Below are 17,396 nucleotides of genomic sequence, written 5' to 3'. Positions count from 1 at the left end.
AAATTGTGGCAAACAGGTTAAGTGACTTGCCCAGGGTCAATTGGTCAGACATAGCTAGTCATTGTCTGAGGCTGGATTTGAATTCAGATCTTCCTGACTCCAGGTCCAGCGCTCTATCCACTGTGCCACCTAGCTGTCCCTAAAGGTCTTCTACAACTTTTTTTTATGTCTTAATTTGTGTTTTATCACCCAAGTCTGTGTTTTCATGAACCTAGGATTATATTAATTGAAAATAGACATCAGCATGGCATATGAAACATTGAAATAACATGTCATCTGTTTTATTTTAGAAATTGTTTCAGGAGATACAACCCCAACTCTAGGAAGATGCCCAAGTGATGTGAATGTCAATATAGATGGAAGAATAAACTGCATACCAGACCAACTTGCAACAGAGGTTTAAAAATATTGCTATCTTGTCAATTTCATGTATTCTTCCTAGCATGTTATAATTACACTATTCTGAGGCTATAGACTCCTTATGGGCATACTTTATACTGCCTAGATCCTAGTATAATGCCCTATCTATCGTAGGTACTTAATACACATTGGTTAGATTAATGAACAAATATTGATAGTTGGACATAAAAATTGGGTCCATCTCTCATGATATCTGTATATAAATTAGGCTGCATTTGACCCACTACTATGAGATTTTTTTTACTAGCATCCTTTCTACAACATTTTTAATATTGTGAAATCAGAGCCCTGCCTGCTTAAGAGTTTCGCTTATTCAGATCCATAACTAAAAATTCTTGTGCCCCCTTTCTGGGGGGCAGAGAAGACAACGTATCTCAGGTACAGTTGCTCTAGGAGAGTTGTTGTTCAGTCGTGTCCAATTCTCTGTGATCCCCTTTCGGGTTTTCTTGGTAGATACACTGGAGTGGTTTGCCATTTCCCTCTCCAGCTCATTGGATCATGAGGAAACTGAGGCAAATAGGGTGAAGTTACTTGGCCAGGATCACACAGCCAGTAAGTTTCTGAGGCTAGATTTGAACTCAGGAAGATGAGCCCTGTGTTCTGTCTATGGTGGCACCTACCTACCCAGGGAGAAGGAGCAGTCCATTTCCTCCAAAAGTTTGACCTGTGAGTTGTGGCATTACTGACTGTCCGCAGTCCTACAACCTCAAGAGGGAGGCAAGGAGAGAGGAGGAAGGCAGCCCTGGGAGAGGTGTTACAGGTCCCTGGGAGTGACCACATGAACCTTCAGGGAGGACCAGCTGTACTGCTAGAAGCCAGCTGGGATGGTGGATCGAGTACTTAAGAATTGCAGTCAGGAAGACCCAAGTTCTTTAAAAATCCCGCCCTACCTACTTGCTAGGTGGGTGACCTTGGGCAAGTAGCGTAACTTCTCTCAGCCTCAGTTTCCTCATCTGTAAAATCATGATACTACCTCATAGGGATATTGTGAGGATCAAAATGAGATAATATATGTGGAGGGCTTTGTGAACTTTGTAGTACTACATGAATGATAGCTACTATTATTATTATTGTGAAGCCCAGAGGTGAAAGCCCCTAGCTCTAACCCCACCCCATATCAGTGCCATAGGGCAAAGCTTGATGACCCCAGCCCAGTTATGGCTTCATTCTTTTTTTTTTTGAGGCAATTGGAGTTAAATGACTTGCCCAGGGTCACAGAGCTAGTAAATGGCTGCATTTGAACTCAGGTTCAACCTAGTTGTGCAATCTAGCTGCCCCATGGCTTTATTCTTACTCAATTTCTTCCTGCTAATAAATAAAGGGACTAGTATCACTAGCGCTCATTATGAGGGAAGGGAATAAATATTTATATAATGCCTATTCTATGATGGGCATTATCTCAGTTGATCTTCACAACAACCCTACTAGGGTCTGAGGATGGACTTTAATTCAGGATTTCCTGATTTCAGGCTCAGTGCTATCTACTGTACCACCAGCTGCCTCCATGATGACAACTAGCATTTATGTAGCGCTATAAGGTATGCAAAACATGTTACAAGGATTCCTTCTTTTGATCTCCACAACAGCCCGGCAAAGTAGGTGCTGTTTTTTTTTCTCATTTTACAGATGAAGAAATTGAGGCAGGCTTGTTCAGTGCCATATAACTCAAAAGTGTCCCAGGTGGGAATTGAACTCAGGGCCAAAACTACATCATAGGAAAAAGGGAAAGACAAGGACGCGGTTAGGTTGGGGAGTAAATCAGTGTGACCACAGTGAAAGTACATTTTTGTGATTAATAAATTACAACACCTTTCCCCATACGGTTTGATTTTGGTATTTACACAAGAACTGATCTACCTCATAGATTTATTTCCAAGTGATTGTTTCCATCTGTTGTTAGATCTCTTACTTACCTACCTCCTGAGAGATTATATCATGATAATTTCTTTCCATATCAAGTAGTTTCTCTCTCTCTCTCTCTCTCTCTCTCTCTCTCTCTCTCTCTCTCTCTCTCTCTCTCTCTCTTTCTCTCTCTGTCTCTGTCTCTCTCTGTCTCTCTGTCTCTCTCTCTGTCTCTCTCCCCTTCTCTCTTTCTGAATCTGATGAGATCTTATGAATATACCATATACCAAACTTTGGAGGTTTATTTGATCTGTGAATTATTCCATCTAGACCCAAAGGGCAGTTTAGAGAAACCAGAAAAGAATTGAACTCAATGGAAAATAGACTAAGGAATTAATTCTGAAAAAGAAAGGTGGGCTTCATTTGTGAACAGGTCAAATCGAACTCAAATAGCAGCAGGCCAAGAATAACAATTTGGTTTTCTTTCAATTAAGGTGATGTAAAAGAGATTTCTCAAGTCTCAGTGCTTCCTGATTTGGAAAGCTTCTACTTATTGAACTTTTCTACCATTTAGTTCTTTGGAAGAAAAAAAAGTTAGCTTTGCTACTTTTTGTATGACCTTGGACAAGTCACAACCTCCCTGACTCTCAGTTTCCTTATCTGTAAAATGAGAGTTGGGCTATATGATCTCTAAGGTCCTGGCTCTAAATCTTTGATGCTTAAAAATATCTATGATCCTATGATTATGGCATCAACTTTAGGAGCCCCCATAGGGGCTGGTCTTTGATTACGTAAAGCACCTTGCACATAGAAGGACCTCAATAAATATTGACTGATTTGAGCTTTGCTCTTGTCTTTCTGAAGGTAACTGGATTTGAAGGAGGATATTAGGGAGTTATTTTAAAAGCTCAAAATTAACCAGAACTTCATAACCTTTTATAATTATGTTCCAGAAGATTTGTTTAATTTTCATAACTGGCTCCTCTGCACACAGTGAGATTTCTAGATCACAAAGGAGCTGAAATTCTCTTCATTTTCCAGGAGTCTGGTGTCTGCTTCACTGAGGGAGGGCTGATCATGAAATGAGAGGAAATGTCAAGTGTGTCCCTAGTTTAAAAGCAAATAAATTTTTTTAAAAAATGCTATTCACTCAATTTCCTGAGGTCCTTTTCTTGGTATGGTACTCTCAGATCAGGGAATTTTAAATAGTTATTTCTGAGAAGGTTTGGAGGCAAAATCTCCTCCACCCTCCACCCCCGCAGAAAAAAGTCAGAGACCCAGAGTAGTAAAGTGATTTGGCCAAGGACTTTACAGGATAATAGATGCAGGCATATTTCCATTTGGGTACAAATAATCTTCCCAGATTCCCTTAATTACTGAGTGTGGCTTATTCATGTGGAATAGAAGATTGAGGGGAAGGGGAAAGGTAGTGTGATTCTGTATTCAAACGTTCGACAGTCCTCAGAGATAGTTACAGCCTTTGTAGCCTTCTATGAAGGACACAACCACTTACACACATAAAATATCCCCTTTTGTTGAACTGAACAACAGCTGACCCACCACCATGACATGGTATGTACCACAGTTGCTATATCAACAGAATAAGAATATTGCTCTGTACCTTTTCCTTTTAACCTCTATGTTGGCTCTATAAACACAATTAAAAACAAAGCAGTCAAACACCATTAAAAATTCTCTTGAGAAATTGCTTTATAGAAATTGGAGAGGCCTTGGCAAGCTTACCTTCTTTCCCCCTTTTGTGTTCTCTCATCCTTTCTGCTCCTCTCCTCTTTTCCCCTCACCCTTCTGTCCTTTGGCTCCCCCCCATTTCCCTCTATCTCCTTCCTTTTCCTCTTTACCTTTCCCTCTTTCTTTCCCCATTTTCCTTCCTCTCCCTCTCCCTTTTTCTCCCTCTCTACCACCCCCATTTCTCTCTCTCTCTCTCTCTCTCTCTCTCTCTCTCTCTCTCTCTCTCTCTCCTCTCCCCTTTCCTCTTCCTCTTCTTTCCCTCTTTCCTTCTCTCCTACCTTTTTTCCTTCTCTCTACCTCCCTCTTTCTCCCTTTCCCTCTTTCCCTCTCTCTGCCTCCATTTCCTTCTCACTCCCTTTCCCTTTTCCTCTTCTCTCCTACCTCCCTTTCCCTCTCTCTCTCTCCCTCATTTCCCTCTTTCTCCCTCTCCCTCTTTCCCTCTCTCCTCCACTTTTCTTTCTCTCTCCCTTTTCCTTTTTCTCTTCTCTCCCTCTTTCCTTCTCTCCTACCTCTCTTGATGTCCTCCACTTCCCTCCTTCCCCTTTTCCCTATCTTTCCCCCTTCCCTTCTCATTTCTCCCCCCACTTCCCTTTCTCCCCCACCCCACTTCCCTTCTCTTTCCCAGTTTATAACACATTTTCCCACTGCTCTGTAACATGAATCATTGACTTTCTCATTTCCCTCTCAGAGTACTTAATCAAAATTCTGCTGAGGAATAAATCGCCCTCTGTAAAAATGAGGAAGAATGGCTGCTGTACATTGACAGCTACTGAATTCAAAAAGGGGTTCGTTCTGGAGGGATAGGAAGAGCTAGTAGGAAATCATATTCATGACCTTCATTCAGACAGCAGCGCTAAAGAATTTGTCATAAAAACTGTCATTAAATAAACAATCCCTGACTTGATCATTTGGCCTGTTGTCATCCTGGTAGACTCATTTCTGTCTGTTCTAAATGAACATTTTCTTCTTTGACAATTTTGGGCTGGAGTTGGGCTTTGCTTTCAGTGGCTAAATGATCTGCCGGCTCACTTGGAGATGAGAATTTCAGTTTTGTCATCCTACTTAACCACTCTGACAAAGGTACAAGGGAGAGCCGTTAGTAGGAAAAAAACCAAAAGGGGAAAAAAATCAGATGCTGCTGCTTTGATGAGCCATCGTTTTGAAATTTGGGTATTTCTGGAATTGTGCCTCTTAATGAGTCTTATTTGAAGACAGGCGTCAGGCACATTTGCAGTAACATTTTAAAGAGTTTCTGCTATGCTTCCTAATGAGGAACAAGGGGTAGTGGCAAGGGCATGAGGCCGATCTTTTCCTGTTCTGGGACTGTTTCCTCATCTGCAGAGCAGCGAAGTGCCAGAGTGAATAGAGCTCTACACTTGGAGTCAGGAAGTTTGAATCCTGCCTCAAACACCCACTTGGTCCCCTGGGGAAGTCACTCAACCTCTCTCAGCCTCAGTTTCCTCATCTGTAAAATGGAGATAAAAATAGCACCTACCTCCCAGAAATTGTTGTAAAGATCAAATGAGTTAACATATGTAAAGTGCTTTGCAAATTTTAAAGTGTTCTATAAATTCTGGCTGTTAGCAGCAGTAGACATCACATTTCTGTTCTTGGGACAGTAATGCCAGCCTCCCAGGGCTAGAGGAGGGCAGTGATAAAATAATGATAGCACCTGTCTCAGACTGGAGTTATTGTGATGATCAAATGAAACAATATTTGTAAAGTGTTTTACAGACCTTAAAGCAGTATCTAGATGCTGGCTGTTACATTGTTAGCCCTTATTCCATGTCTAGCCCTCCATTATAGCTTATGTATTTAATTTTCAGAAAAGTCATTTGGTGTCCCAGGAGAGGTACTATAACTTGACAAAAGATAGCAATGCTAACACTCTGGCCTTAATTCGGAGACCTGTGTTTCACTTTATATCCCTAGTGCTTAGCACAATGTCTGGCACATAGTAAGTGCCTAATAAATGCTTGTGGATTGACTGATCGAATAATGAACTGCATTGCTGTCATCCTGGGGTAACCTGGGTAATTTGGGAAAAGTTAATCACCAGGTTAGCCATAAGGTGACGTATTTTTCTACCATAACAAATCCCCAAAGGCATGCCCACTAAGGGTGAGAGGGATCGTGATTTGTGCTGCAGAAATAAGGGTCTAAAATCCTTCAAACACTGAAGTTTTTCATTTTAAAAGGGGTGGGAAGGGGATGCCCATTGAAGCTAGATTCCCTTCAAAGGCACATTGCCAGAACGGGTGACTGCACGAGATGGGACTTGGGGAAGTTGGAGCAGGCGGCCACTGTTCCTCAGTGGTTTTTAACTTCCCCCATTTCAGAGGCGCATAGAGGACTTTTTACCCGTTTTGTGAGCTGAGTGTCCATCATGAAGTTGTGAACGTGCTTCTCGGCTTTGGTGAGTTCCAACTTTCTGGCAACTACAGCCACAACCAGCGCGGTACAGCCGGCACCCTGGGATGGGAACAATGAGAAGAGCAAAGAAGAGAACATGCTAGTTAAGAAGCAAAGTTCACCCTAAAATGTTCAAAAGGCTCTGCGTCCCCACTGTACCATCCTCAGCACCAGCCACTGGCTTCATTCAAAGGAGGCTAGCTGCTCAGTATAGGAGGAAAAAGAATACTCTCTTATTGCGGAAGAGTCACAGAGTCCTTGCTCTGTGTTTGGAGACTGTGGAGCCCAAATCACTGAACAAGGCTCCCAACCTCTGGCTCTTTGTCCTTCTCCATCCCCAAAGATGTGCAATAATCTCATCTCCCTCCTCCAGGACAGGGCTTAAAAATGTATGAAGTGCTTTAAGCAACTTGAGAGACAGAGTGCATCAAAATGCTCAACTGCACAGTCACTAACAGAAGGGAGAAGAGGCATGAAATATCCAGTATGGCCACTGATCCAATTGCCACCTCTATCTCTCCAACTTGGGAATGCAGGGGGAAATGCATGCCTCATCAAACCCATGCACATAAACACACACATTCTCCCTGAACAGCCCAGGGAGGGAAGGAACACTTGGATAATTTATGAAGTACGTACTTCATTAGATGGCTGAGAGTTGACTTGCATAATATCAAAAGATTTTTTTTTGAAAAATCCAATGAAGTCAGAAGAGTAGATTGTCTTGAAAAATCTGTGTTTCTTGGAGGGGACCTCTGACTCCATGTCTGCTGATGTCAAAGTGTCAAGATCAGAGTCTTTTCCGACTTCACTGGGGCTTTCATGCACTAAATCATCATGCAGTGTATATCCATTAAAAAAAACCCACCAAGACAGAACACTTTGACCTAAGGATCCATCGATAAACCCTCATGACATATACCGAATTCACAGCTGGAAGGGATCTCAGGGACCCTCCAATCCAACTGATGTTGGAACAGAAGTTCCGTCCGTACCATCCCTGAAAAAGCGGTCCTTCAGAGGTCTCTTGTTCTACTTAGGGACAGTCTGAATCAGGAAGCTGTGTGGTGCAGTACTATGCTTACTATCTCTGGAGTCAGAAGACCAAATCCTACTTCTGGTATTTTCCTATCTTGTATGACCATGGGTAAGAAACTTAACTTCTCTGAGCCTCAATTTCCTCATCTGTAAAATGCAGAAGTTGGAGTAGATGGCCTCTGAGGTCCCTTCCACCTCTAGATGGATCAGCCTATGTGCATCCAATCCAGCAATCGAATAAGCCCTGATCAGTCAGAGAGTCTCTATCTTTGTGTAACTCCTACCCATTGCTCTTTAGACAGAAAAGTCTAATTCCTTTTCCATAGGACAGATCTTCAAATACTTTAATTTACTTGTATTTATGTTATATAAATATACCTGTAATATAAGGTGCATTCCATATTATATTATATAAATATATAAAATATATTTTATGATAGGTTTAAAACATTTTAATGTTTATATAAATATTTAAATATATTATTAATACATCATTAAAATCATTAAAATATATTATCTAAATATACTTATAAATATATAATCCATATATATTCTTCTTTCCCCCAATACACACACATACACATATTATATGTGCATATATACATCTATGTGTATATACATATGCACATAGATGTATATACGTGTATATGCATATATACAAATATGTATATATACATATATATGTGTGTGTGTATAGTATCTCCTCCCCCAAGGACAGAGATAACTACATTTTTGTATTTGTATCTTCTCTCCCTGCAAGTCCCAGTGACTCCCACAGAATGGATAGCTAATAAATACCTGTTGAATTGAGTTAGACTGGAGACAGAATGTTGCTAATAAGTCTTCTCTGCTCCAGGTTAAATCATCCTATTTCCTTTTATAACATAATCTCCAATCCCCTTTACCCTCTTCTGGAATCATCCCAATTTGTCACTGTTCTTTCTAAAAATATGGCACCCCAAGCTGATGACAATACTCAAAGTCTTCCAAAATAGTGGCATCCTCCTTAATTACAGTAAGCATCCTCCTGAAGCTAAGCATTCTACTGAAGTGCAGAGAAAGCCAGTGAAAGGGCCAACATTTCGCAGTAAATAAGTGATAGAATTGATTTCCTTGACCCTTCAATTTCCTTCCAGTCATCTGAGTTGATAATTGTTTGGGGGACTGGGTAGAACAAAGGGACACCTTACAACGTTTTACATATTGGTTTCAGTTTACCTTCCTTCATTTATTTATTTTTGATATGGAATGTCCTATTTTGGTCTTTCTGTCAGCATTAGTGAAATGGATAGATTTGCTTTTCTCAATGTTCATTTTTGGTCACCTGATCAATACTCCGACATAGCTCCCAGGGCAGCTGATCTCATTCTTAGCTCTGTTAGTCAGACAGGGGCCACGTCCAACCTCCTACAGACTGATCCTTTCACTCTCTGATCCAGTTCTACAAGTCTGTGGAAACTAACAGTTTGATACACTAGTTATCAAATGACGTTGTCAGCTGCTATATCATCTGTGTCCAAGAATTTGAGGTGGAGACGTGCCTCTTCACTTAGGTAACTGACCAATAACATTTCTGGTTCATTAAATCTGTTAGTATTTTAAAATTCACTCATTTGTAAGAGGCTGGAAAGATTTTTTTAAGATGCTGCAGCACATCAGATAACAAACAGTTGGGAGGAAAACATTTGGCCATTTTTGTTCCCAGCTCTCTAATTTTTCATCTCTTTGTCTCCTTTATAAAGAAAAAACTTATGTACATTTTTGGCATAGCTGAAGCTGGCAACATTTCCTCTCATCTCACAAATGCTCCCTTTAAAAGATTTTGGCATTTCTCTCAGGAATGGTCAACTACCCACTTCTATTACAATGAAGGAAAAAGAGAAGGGTCTGTGTGAACTGTCTTTCTCTCCTCTTCTCCTCTCCGTCCCTGTAGTTGGGCCTTCTTTTCATCTGTGTGAAATTTGTGCCCAATTTTGAATGGAGTTGGGCAATGGGAGAATCCAGTTTGTAGTTGTTACTAGACAGGTAGGTTTTCAAAAGCAAAGCAATAAGAACATCAGAAAAATCTAGTCCAAAATAAATACCCAGGCAACCTTTCCTCTCAACAGACCAGAGAGAACCCTTCTTCTTTATATTCTATTACAATGAACTTTTGCCAGAAGCCCAGAAGATATGGGGGCATCATAGAATATTAGAGATATGGGACTGGAGAAGCTCTCCACAAGCTTTATCCTTGTTCATTCCCCCTGTCTACAGGCAAACCTATGCCTAAATTCAATTTAATTCAACAAGCATTTATTGTCTATTGTCTTCATGGTACTGTCTTGAGTATTGGGGATGCCAAGATAAAACAAAGAATAATCTTTGTCTTCAAGATGCTTATATTCAAATTATCTGAGACAGGTGGTGGAATAAAACTATGGCTCACCTCTTGTTGAGGCAGCTAGGTGGCATAGTAGAAAGAGCACTGGGCTTGGAATCAGGAAGTCTCATCTTCCTGAATTAAAATCTTACTAGCTGTGTGACCCTGGGTAAGTCACTTGAACCTGTTTGCATCAGTTTCCTCACCTGTAAAATGAGCTGGAGAAGGAAATGGCAAACCACTCCAGTCTCCCAAGAAAATCCCAAATAGGGTCACAAAGAGTCAGACATGACTGAACAACAAACAAACACAAAAAAAGCCAAGCCTCTTGGGTGCTTAGTAGGCAATCTATTGAAAATTAATCAGGATATTTCATTACCTATATGTAAGGTTATGTTCCCCCATTTTCTTAATGGACTATACAGAAAAGCTCACCATGATTCACAGTCCATCTAGCCGAACTGCAGGGAGCCTCTGATTGGAAATGAGAGCATTTTTATTGAAGGACCATCTGTCTTATACAATTAGGAAAAATTTTGGCATGGAAGCAGGTAGATGAACAAGCTGTCATTTCTCACTTTCTTCTAATTTAAATAGAGGATCATAGATCTAGAGCTTGAAGAATGTTTACAGGTCATCTAGTCCAACCTTCTAATTTTACAGATGGGAAAACTGAGGCTCTTAGGGAGAACATGAGTGGTTCAGGGTCATACAGCTGGTAAGTGTCTCTCCAGTCATCCTGGTGAATATCAGGCCACTGGACCCAGATGGCTCTGGAGGAGGAAGTGAGGCTAGTGACCTTGGACAGCTCTCCCTCACTCAAATCCAAGTCAACTGCAAGTCATGTCATCATCTCCCTGATGTCATGGTCCTCTTCGAGAATGGAGGACAAACACATATACAAACGCAAACACAATAGAACCTAGCTCTTCCTGCCTTCAGGTCCAGCACCCTATCCACTACCTCAGGGCCTGTTTTAAGTCACTATAATCTCAGCCATTCATCTTTATAAAAGCTGTCATATACATGAAGTCAGGGAGGCAGCCATGATTAGTTTCTTAGAAAAATTTCTTTTGACTAGAGTGGCAGCCTCCTGAGGACTAGACTGGGGACCAACAACCCTGGGAAATGGTGTACCAAAGTTCCAGACCCTTCCTTCTGGCCAGTGAAGAGGGACAAAGGGGAACGCTAATCCTGTGCAACTTTCACCAGAGGGTGTGTGTGTGTGTGTGTGTGTGTGTGTGTGTGTGTACATGTATGCACATGCAAACATGAATGTGCATACCAAACTCCTACTACTCCAATATTTTACTGGCTGCTAGCTCCCTCCACTCCCTCCAGTAGTATACTTTGCAATCCAGCCACCCCTCATTCTATGGGACTCTTATCCATATCCTCCTGTAAATCTTCCTTAGGAAAGACCACATAATACAATGGGGGCTCTTCTAGAGGAATCTAGATCTGTGGATCCTAATGGAACATGTTAATTATCCTACATAAGTGAGATCACCTTCCTTTTCTGGTCAGATGCTTATGTTGCAGTCAACTCATATCTTCCTTCACCTCTCCATTTCCCTTTATGCGATCCTTTGCTTTAATTTTTTGGAGCCTGGGGTGTTCTGTAATGTGTAGCCACCCCAGCACCACTGGACAAATTGTTGTTCAGTCCTTTCTTGGTCATGTCCGACTCTCTGTGACCCCATTTGGGGTTTTCTTGGCAAAGATACTGGAGTGGTCTGCCATTTCCTTCTCCAGATCATTTGGCAGATGAAGAAACTAAAGTAAACAGGGTTAAGTGACTTGCCCAGGATCACACATCTACTAAGTGTCTGAGGCCATACTGGAACTCAGGAAGATGAGTCCTCCTGCCTCCGTGCCCAGCGCTCTCTCCACCGAGCCGCCTCGCTGCCCCACACAAATACTGGTGTTCAAAGGATGGGCTTCATCCACCCAACAATGTCTAAACTAGTTGTGTTACATAACTATAAGGGAATGTCACCGTGCTGTAATAAAAAACAAGTATGAGGAATGCAGAGAAGCTTGGCAAGATTTACATGAACTGATGCAGAATGAAGTAAGTGGGGCCAAGAGAACAGTACACATGATGTCTATAGCAACATAAATAGAAAGAACAACAAAACAATCGAAACTGAATGCTGTGAAACGTAATGACCAAGGTTGGGCCCCAAGAAGAGATATGAGAAGATGCCCCTCCCCCACTTCTTTGCAGAGATGGGAGGGGGTAGAATGTAAGTATGGAATAATAGCAACAACTAACATTTACGTAGCACTTACTATGTGCCAGGTACCATGCTGAGTGCTTTATGATTATTATCTCATTTGATTTGAATACTACCTATAAGGTCAGGCTTTTTTCTTTTTAATAGGCTGGTTAGTCCTGATTCACTGTTTTTTCTTTTCTTCTTTCTTATAAATGTTGGCTCTCTGGGAGAGGGAAGGAGGGGTGAATTGGAAAATGTGTATGATATAGAAACAAAAGATATCAACGAAATTTGTTTTAAAAAAGATATTCCTCTGTTATGTGGCCTTCTATTCAATGTTGCTGTTCTTGTGTTTACCAGACCTGTGACTTCATCTGTGTGGGGAGCTTATGGCGAGGAGCTTCCTCTCTAAATGAACACCTGCTCCTGTTTGCCTCAGTTTCCCCATCTGTAAAATGAGCTAAAGAAGGAAATGGCAAACCGCTCTGGTATCTTTGCTAAGAAAACCCCAAATGAGGTCACGAAGACTCAGTTACCTAACCCTGTTTGCCTCAGTTTCCTCATCTGTAAAATGAGCTAGAGAAGGAAATGGCAAACCGCTCTGGTATCTTTGCCAAGAAAACCACAAATGAGGTCATGAAAACTCAGTTACCTAAGCCTGTTTGCCTCAGTTTCCTCACGTGTAGAGAAGGAAATGGCAAACCGCTCTGGTATCTTTGCCAAGAAAACCCCAAATGGGGTCACAAAAAGTTAGACATGACTGAAATACAATGACAACAATAACAACAAACAACTGCAACTAATACCATCTCATAGAGTTGCCTGAAGCACTGAGAGGTTGAGGGGCTTACCCAGAGTCACACAGGTAGTATGTATGAGGCAGAGACATGCCTTAGACCCAGGTCTTTCTCCCCCGAGGTCAGCTTGCTACCCATCAGGACACACTGTCTCTCATATAAATAAATGCTGAAGTAAACAAAAAGGGATCTATAGTCTAAGCCAGAATCTAATGGCTGATGGTCAGGATGTTTAGAGAAAAGTAGCCTTGGACTGTGAGATGGGCTTTTTAGAGCCTCCTCTTTCATCAAGCGATGCCTGATTTGTTTTTCATGCTGATCCCTTCATCCGGAAAGTCCTCCTCCCCTGTTTGCTTCTGTTTAATCCTACCCATCCTGAAAGGCCCAGCCCAAATGCCTTCTTCATGAAGTCCCCCCCCCCCAGGTCCCCTACTGAGGTTTCTCTCTTCCAGACGAGGCACCTTGAGGTTAGCCATCTCTCCCTTCTCTTTATTCCCATAACACTTAGGCCTCACCTGTCCTGTGGTACCTACATCACATTCAAAATGACTTGTAGATTTATGGCTGGAAGGGACTTTAAAGGTCATAAGTCCAACCTCCCCCCTCCCCAGTTCACATATGGGGAAACTGATGGGGAAAATCAGAGGTAAGAGATTCAAATCCTGCCTCTGACACTTTGAGCAAGTCACTTACCCCACCCCTTCCCGCCTCAGTTTCCTCATGTGTAGAGAAATGTAAAATGAAAGGATTGTCTGATGGCCTCTAGGGTCCCTTCCAAGTCTAGATTTAGGATTCTATGACTTCAAGTCCAGTCTGCTTTCCACTATGTCATGTTATCTTTGTTGTATAGTTGTTGGCATCCTTATTTTATCACCCCTGACAGACTCTCAGCTCCTCTGGGGAAGGGCCTATGCCTTATTCATCATTGTATCCCTCCCCTTAGTGCCTCGAACTCTCTAGGCAGTCAATGAATGATGAATGAATGTTAAGAGGGTGGAGGTGCCACAGTTTTAAGGGATGGAACAGGACATTAACACAAAATGGCTGATCTTGGCCCAAGAGAGTCTTACTGTGCATAAACATGAGAATTTAGAGACAGGCTGGTAGGTTGGAGACAGCAGTGAAGGAGGAGAAGACAGAAATGGGTAAGCAGCTGCTTATGTGACCACTGTGGGGTCAGAATGTGGAGCAAATCTGTGACTCAGACTTTTTACCCTTGGATGTGCCAAGTACTGAGTCAGAGTTGACACCAACCCTATTCCCTAGGTCTTACTTGGAGTTATTCTGATTCTCATTCTCTCAGCGAGAAGAAATGGTAAGTGGATCTTGGGAGTTGTTTTTTTTTTCTTTTTCCTAGGAAGACAGGTGGGACATGACAGGCAGAATATGAACCCAAGGACCAGCAACGAGGAAAAGAATGGCCTAAGACGGGGTGAAAATACCTAATTGATTTATGGGGCTTGGAAACAAGCCAGAGGTTCTGGACTCCTCCATTCCTGTCCTCCTGCTCCTGGTTTCCAAGAAACATTTCCCAGCTGGAAAGCCTTTAGAAGTTGGGGGAGGGGGGCAAAAACCCCATCCTGAGGGGATAAGGATGATGTGTCCTTAACTAAAGAAGCAGAAAAGAAAATAACACATAAACGTAAGTGACAAATGTAACAGAGGGGCCAGGAGAGTTTACAGCTGGATAGCAGATTCCTCCTAACAACTAAAATAACATCGGCTGGTTTGAGACTAAGTGATCCTTGGTAACTGTGTGGGTGTTTCAGGAGAGAAATTGATCTTCTGAAATGGAAACCCACCAAATGTCGTGCTGAATTCTCTGTTCCCTATCCACCACCACCTCCCCTCCCCACCACCCTGCGAAAGTGACTCTGCCTCCTCATTCCTTTTATCGCTCCCTTCCTCCGGAGGCTCACCTTAAGCCTAAATAAATACCCTGATCTCATGAAGCTTTTACTTGACCTCAGGGTGTTTAACGGGCTTTGACGAAGCAGTTTCTGCCAGCTGTTCCCCCCCACCCCCACCCCATAACTCATTAATGCTCCATTTGGGCTTCAGAGAGCCCGACTCACTGTAATGAAGATACAACAGAACGGGCCTAGAACGGCCAGGTTGTATGTCACACCTTCAGAATCCAAAGGGAGCACTGCGGACAACACTTCAGAGTCCCAGCATCCTCTCTGTTTTAAATCTTCAATGTAATAGTGAGAAGGTTTGCAAAGCACTATGAAAAAATTATTTAATTTATTCTCATCACAACCCTGGTGGATGGGGGAATTAAGTGTGATTATCATTCCCATCTTATAGATTAGGAAACTGAGTCAGACAGCAGTAAAATGACTTGCCCAGGGTCACAGAGCTAGTGTCTAAGGCCAGATTTGTATTCAGTCTTTCTGAGTCCAGGGCCAGCACTCTATCCACTGTGTCACCTCACTGCCTCTCTATATAACATGATACATATTAATATAATGTATTTATTATATATTTTATAAATATAAAACAAATATATTATACATTTATTATCATATAGTTTAAATATAAAATGAATGTATTACATGTTCATTATATATTTTATAAGTATAAAATAAATATATTACATATTTGTTATTATATAGTGTTTATTAATACTATATATAGCTGCCTCAATGCATCAGAATGTTTGTGATAAAATCTCCTCCATTGAATAAAATAACCACACTGTACTTTGACCTATCTGCTTTGGGGGTGTAGGGGGAGAGGGTGAAGTCTTCCAGATCCACCAGCTCTATGCCAGTCACGTCAAGTTGCTCAGACAATTATACCCCCGGCTTAATAGCTGATAATTGCACTGCTACTGAGATAGCAGAAAGAAAACAATGATTAAGACTATTTACAGCATGCATACACAAATCCTTCCTCTTCGATTGTGAGTAGGCCTGGCCCCGGCCTTCACGGTGTCCATGGTAACCAAACTGTAAGGCCTACCATTAGTAAGTACACTCGAAATAATAATCAGGAGATATACATAGTATTAGCAGGTTTGGGGAGGGGGGTGGCGCGGGAAGGGAGGGACTCAAACCCTTGAAAGGGATGACTCCGCATGAGCAGGCAAGTTTCTTGTTACAAAAACACCACCAGGGTTTCTCAATGGTGGCAGACTATAGAGTGAGGCAGCTAATTTACATTTGGATGAAAATCCTGACAATGAAGATGCAGAATGAGAGGAGCATTTTTGGATGTGACCAAAGCAGGAATTCATTTTGCTTGAATATGCATACTTGTTACTAAGTATGTGGGGTTTTTTCCCCTTCAGTGGTGGTGGTGGGGGGAGCTGAAAGGAAGAGAATATAAATACTTATTAACTGAAAAATATAAAATAAAAGTTAAAAAAGAGAAATCTTGACAATTTTGTAAAAAAAAAATTCACACATTTGGGCAGAGGAGTTTTGCTCAAAAAAAGAGACATGGGACACCCTGAATTTTTAATAATGAAGAGGGACTGCAGATCCTTTATTGTCTATACTTTTTTCTTTTGTTACCACTATTCCCCAGGGAAGTGGAAACACCTTTCAGAGAAGCCATGGTCTAGCTAGCCAACAAATGAGGTAATGGACTGGGCAGGTTAACTGATTTGCTTCAGGTCACAAGACAAGGAAGGGGCAGAGCCAAGGTCATCAGGAAGGAGTCATTCATGCCCATGCCACTCACCTTTTCCAGATAGGAAGCATGGAGATGAGAGACAGTCAAGAAACCCGTGAAATGGTCAGTATAGGGGTTGTTTCCTGGATGTGTTGAATTTCAGTGCTGGGAGAGAGAATGGCTGGTGTTTAAAAATAACAGCAAGGTTGACAGCTTGGTGCATCAATCAGATGGCTGCCAAATCACCCGGCCCGTCACTGATTGAGTAGGTTGACATTGACCAAATGATGTTTCTGTGGCAGAAATTCTAATCTTCCAGGAGATATCTTGATGGGACTCAGGAAAGTCTTCATCATTCCATACAATTTTGCAGTTTTTGGTTAAGAATAATTTCCCCTACTTGTTGGTGAAGGGTGGACCTGTGCCATGCAGTTTTCTGCTAAACTCTTAGAGGTGTTTGTTCCTAAGGCTCACACAGTGATGATTTATCCCTGACTTGGTGCTAAGCCATTTGCTATTAACTTTTATGTTGAAACTTGCTTGCTAATACGGGCCACCCAAACTTTTACTTAGTCTGGTATCTATTCTTGAAAAAAAAACTGCCTCACACCAGTTACTAGCCTGCTACCCAACAACATGAATAATTTTGACTGCACAATTGTCTTCCTATTTGTTACTTTTAGGGCCTGGCTGTTAATCTCTTGGAGAAGCCAACAATGGTATTCCCCTGAATTCAGGTAAAGTCTGGTTGGGTTCAGATCAGCTGAGACAAGGCCTAGAAAATGCTTAATGGCAAAATGGGGAGGGGAGGAATATTACAGACAACAGTAGGTTCGGTGAGAAATTAACTTAAACCTCAGAGAGTTACCAAGTTACCAAGATGATACATAAACACTCAGAGAATTGGAAGAAAATTCATCTTCAGTTGGTCCA

General features: G+C 41.7%; 1 protein-coding gene across 2 annotated transcripts in view; it reads right to left on the bottom strand.

Moving 5' to 3' along the window:
* The window catches only part of KCNN3 (potassium calcium-activated channel subfamily N member 3), a 291,621-nt gene that overhangs the window by 19,754 nt on the left and 254,471 nt on the right, over positions 1–17,396 (bottom strand). For both annotated transcript variants that reach the window (XM_036756376.1, XM_036756377.1), the window contains one exon: positions 6,373–6,483. In XM_036756376.1, the coding sequence (XP_036612271.1) occupies positions 6,373–6,483 (111 nt within the window). The remainder of the gene's footprint in view (positions 1–6,372; positions 6,484–17,396) is intronic.

The sequence above is a fragment of the Trichosurus vulpecula genome, chromosome 4 (genome assembly GCF_011100635.1).
Source record: "Trichosurus vulpecula isolate mTriVul1 chromosome 4, mTriVul1.pri, whole genome shotgun sequence".
NCBI lineage: Eukaryota > Metazoa > Chordata > Mammalia > Diprotodontia > Phalangeridae > Trichosurus > Trichosurus vulpecula.
The sequence above is the reverse complement of the archived record's forward strand: the minus strand, read 5'-3'. Positions and strand labels throughout refer to the sequence as shown.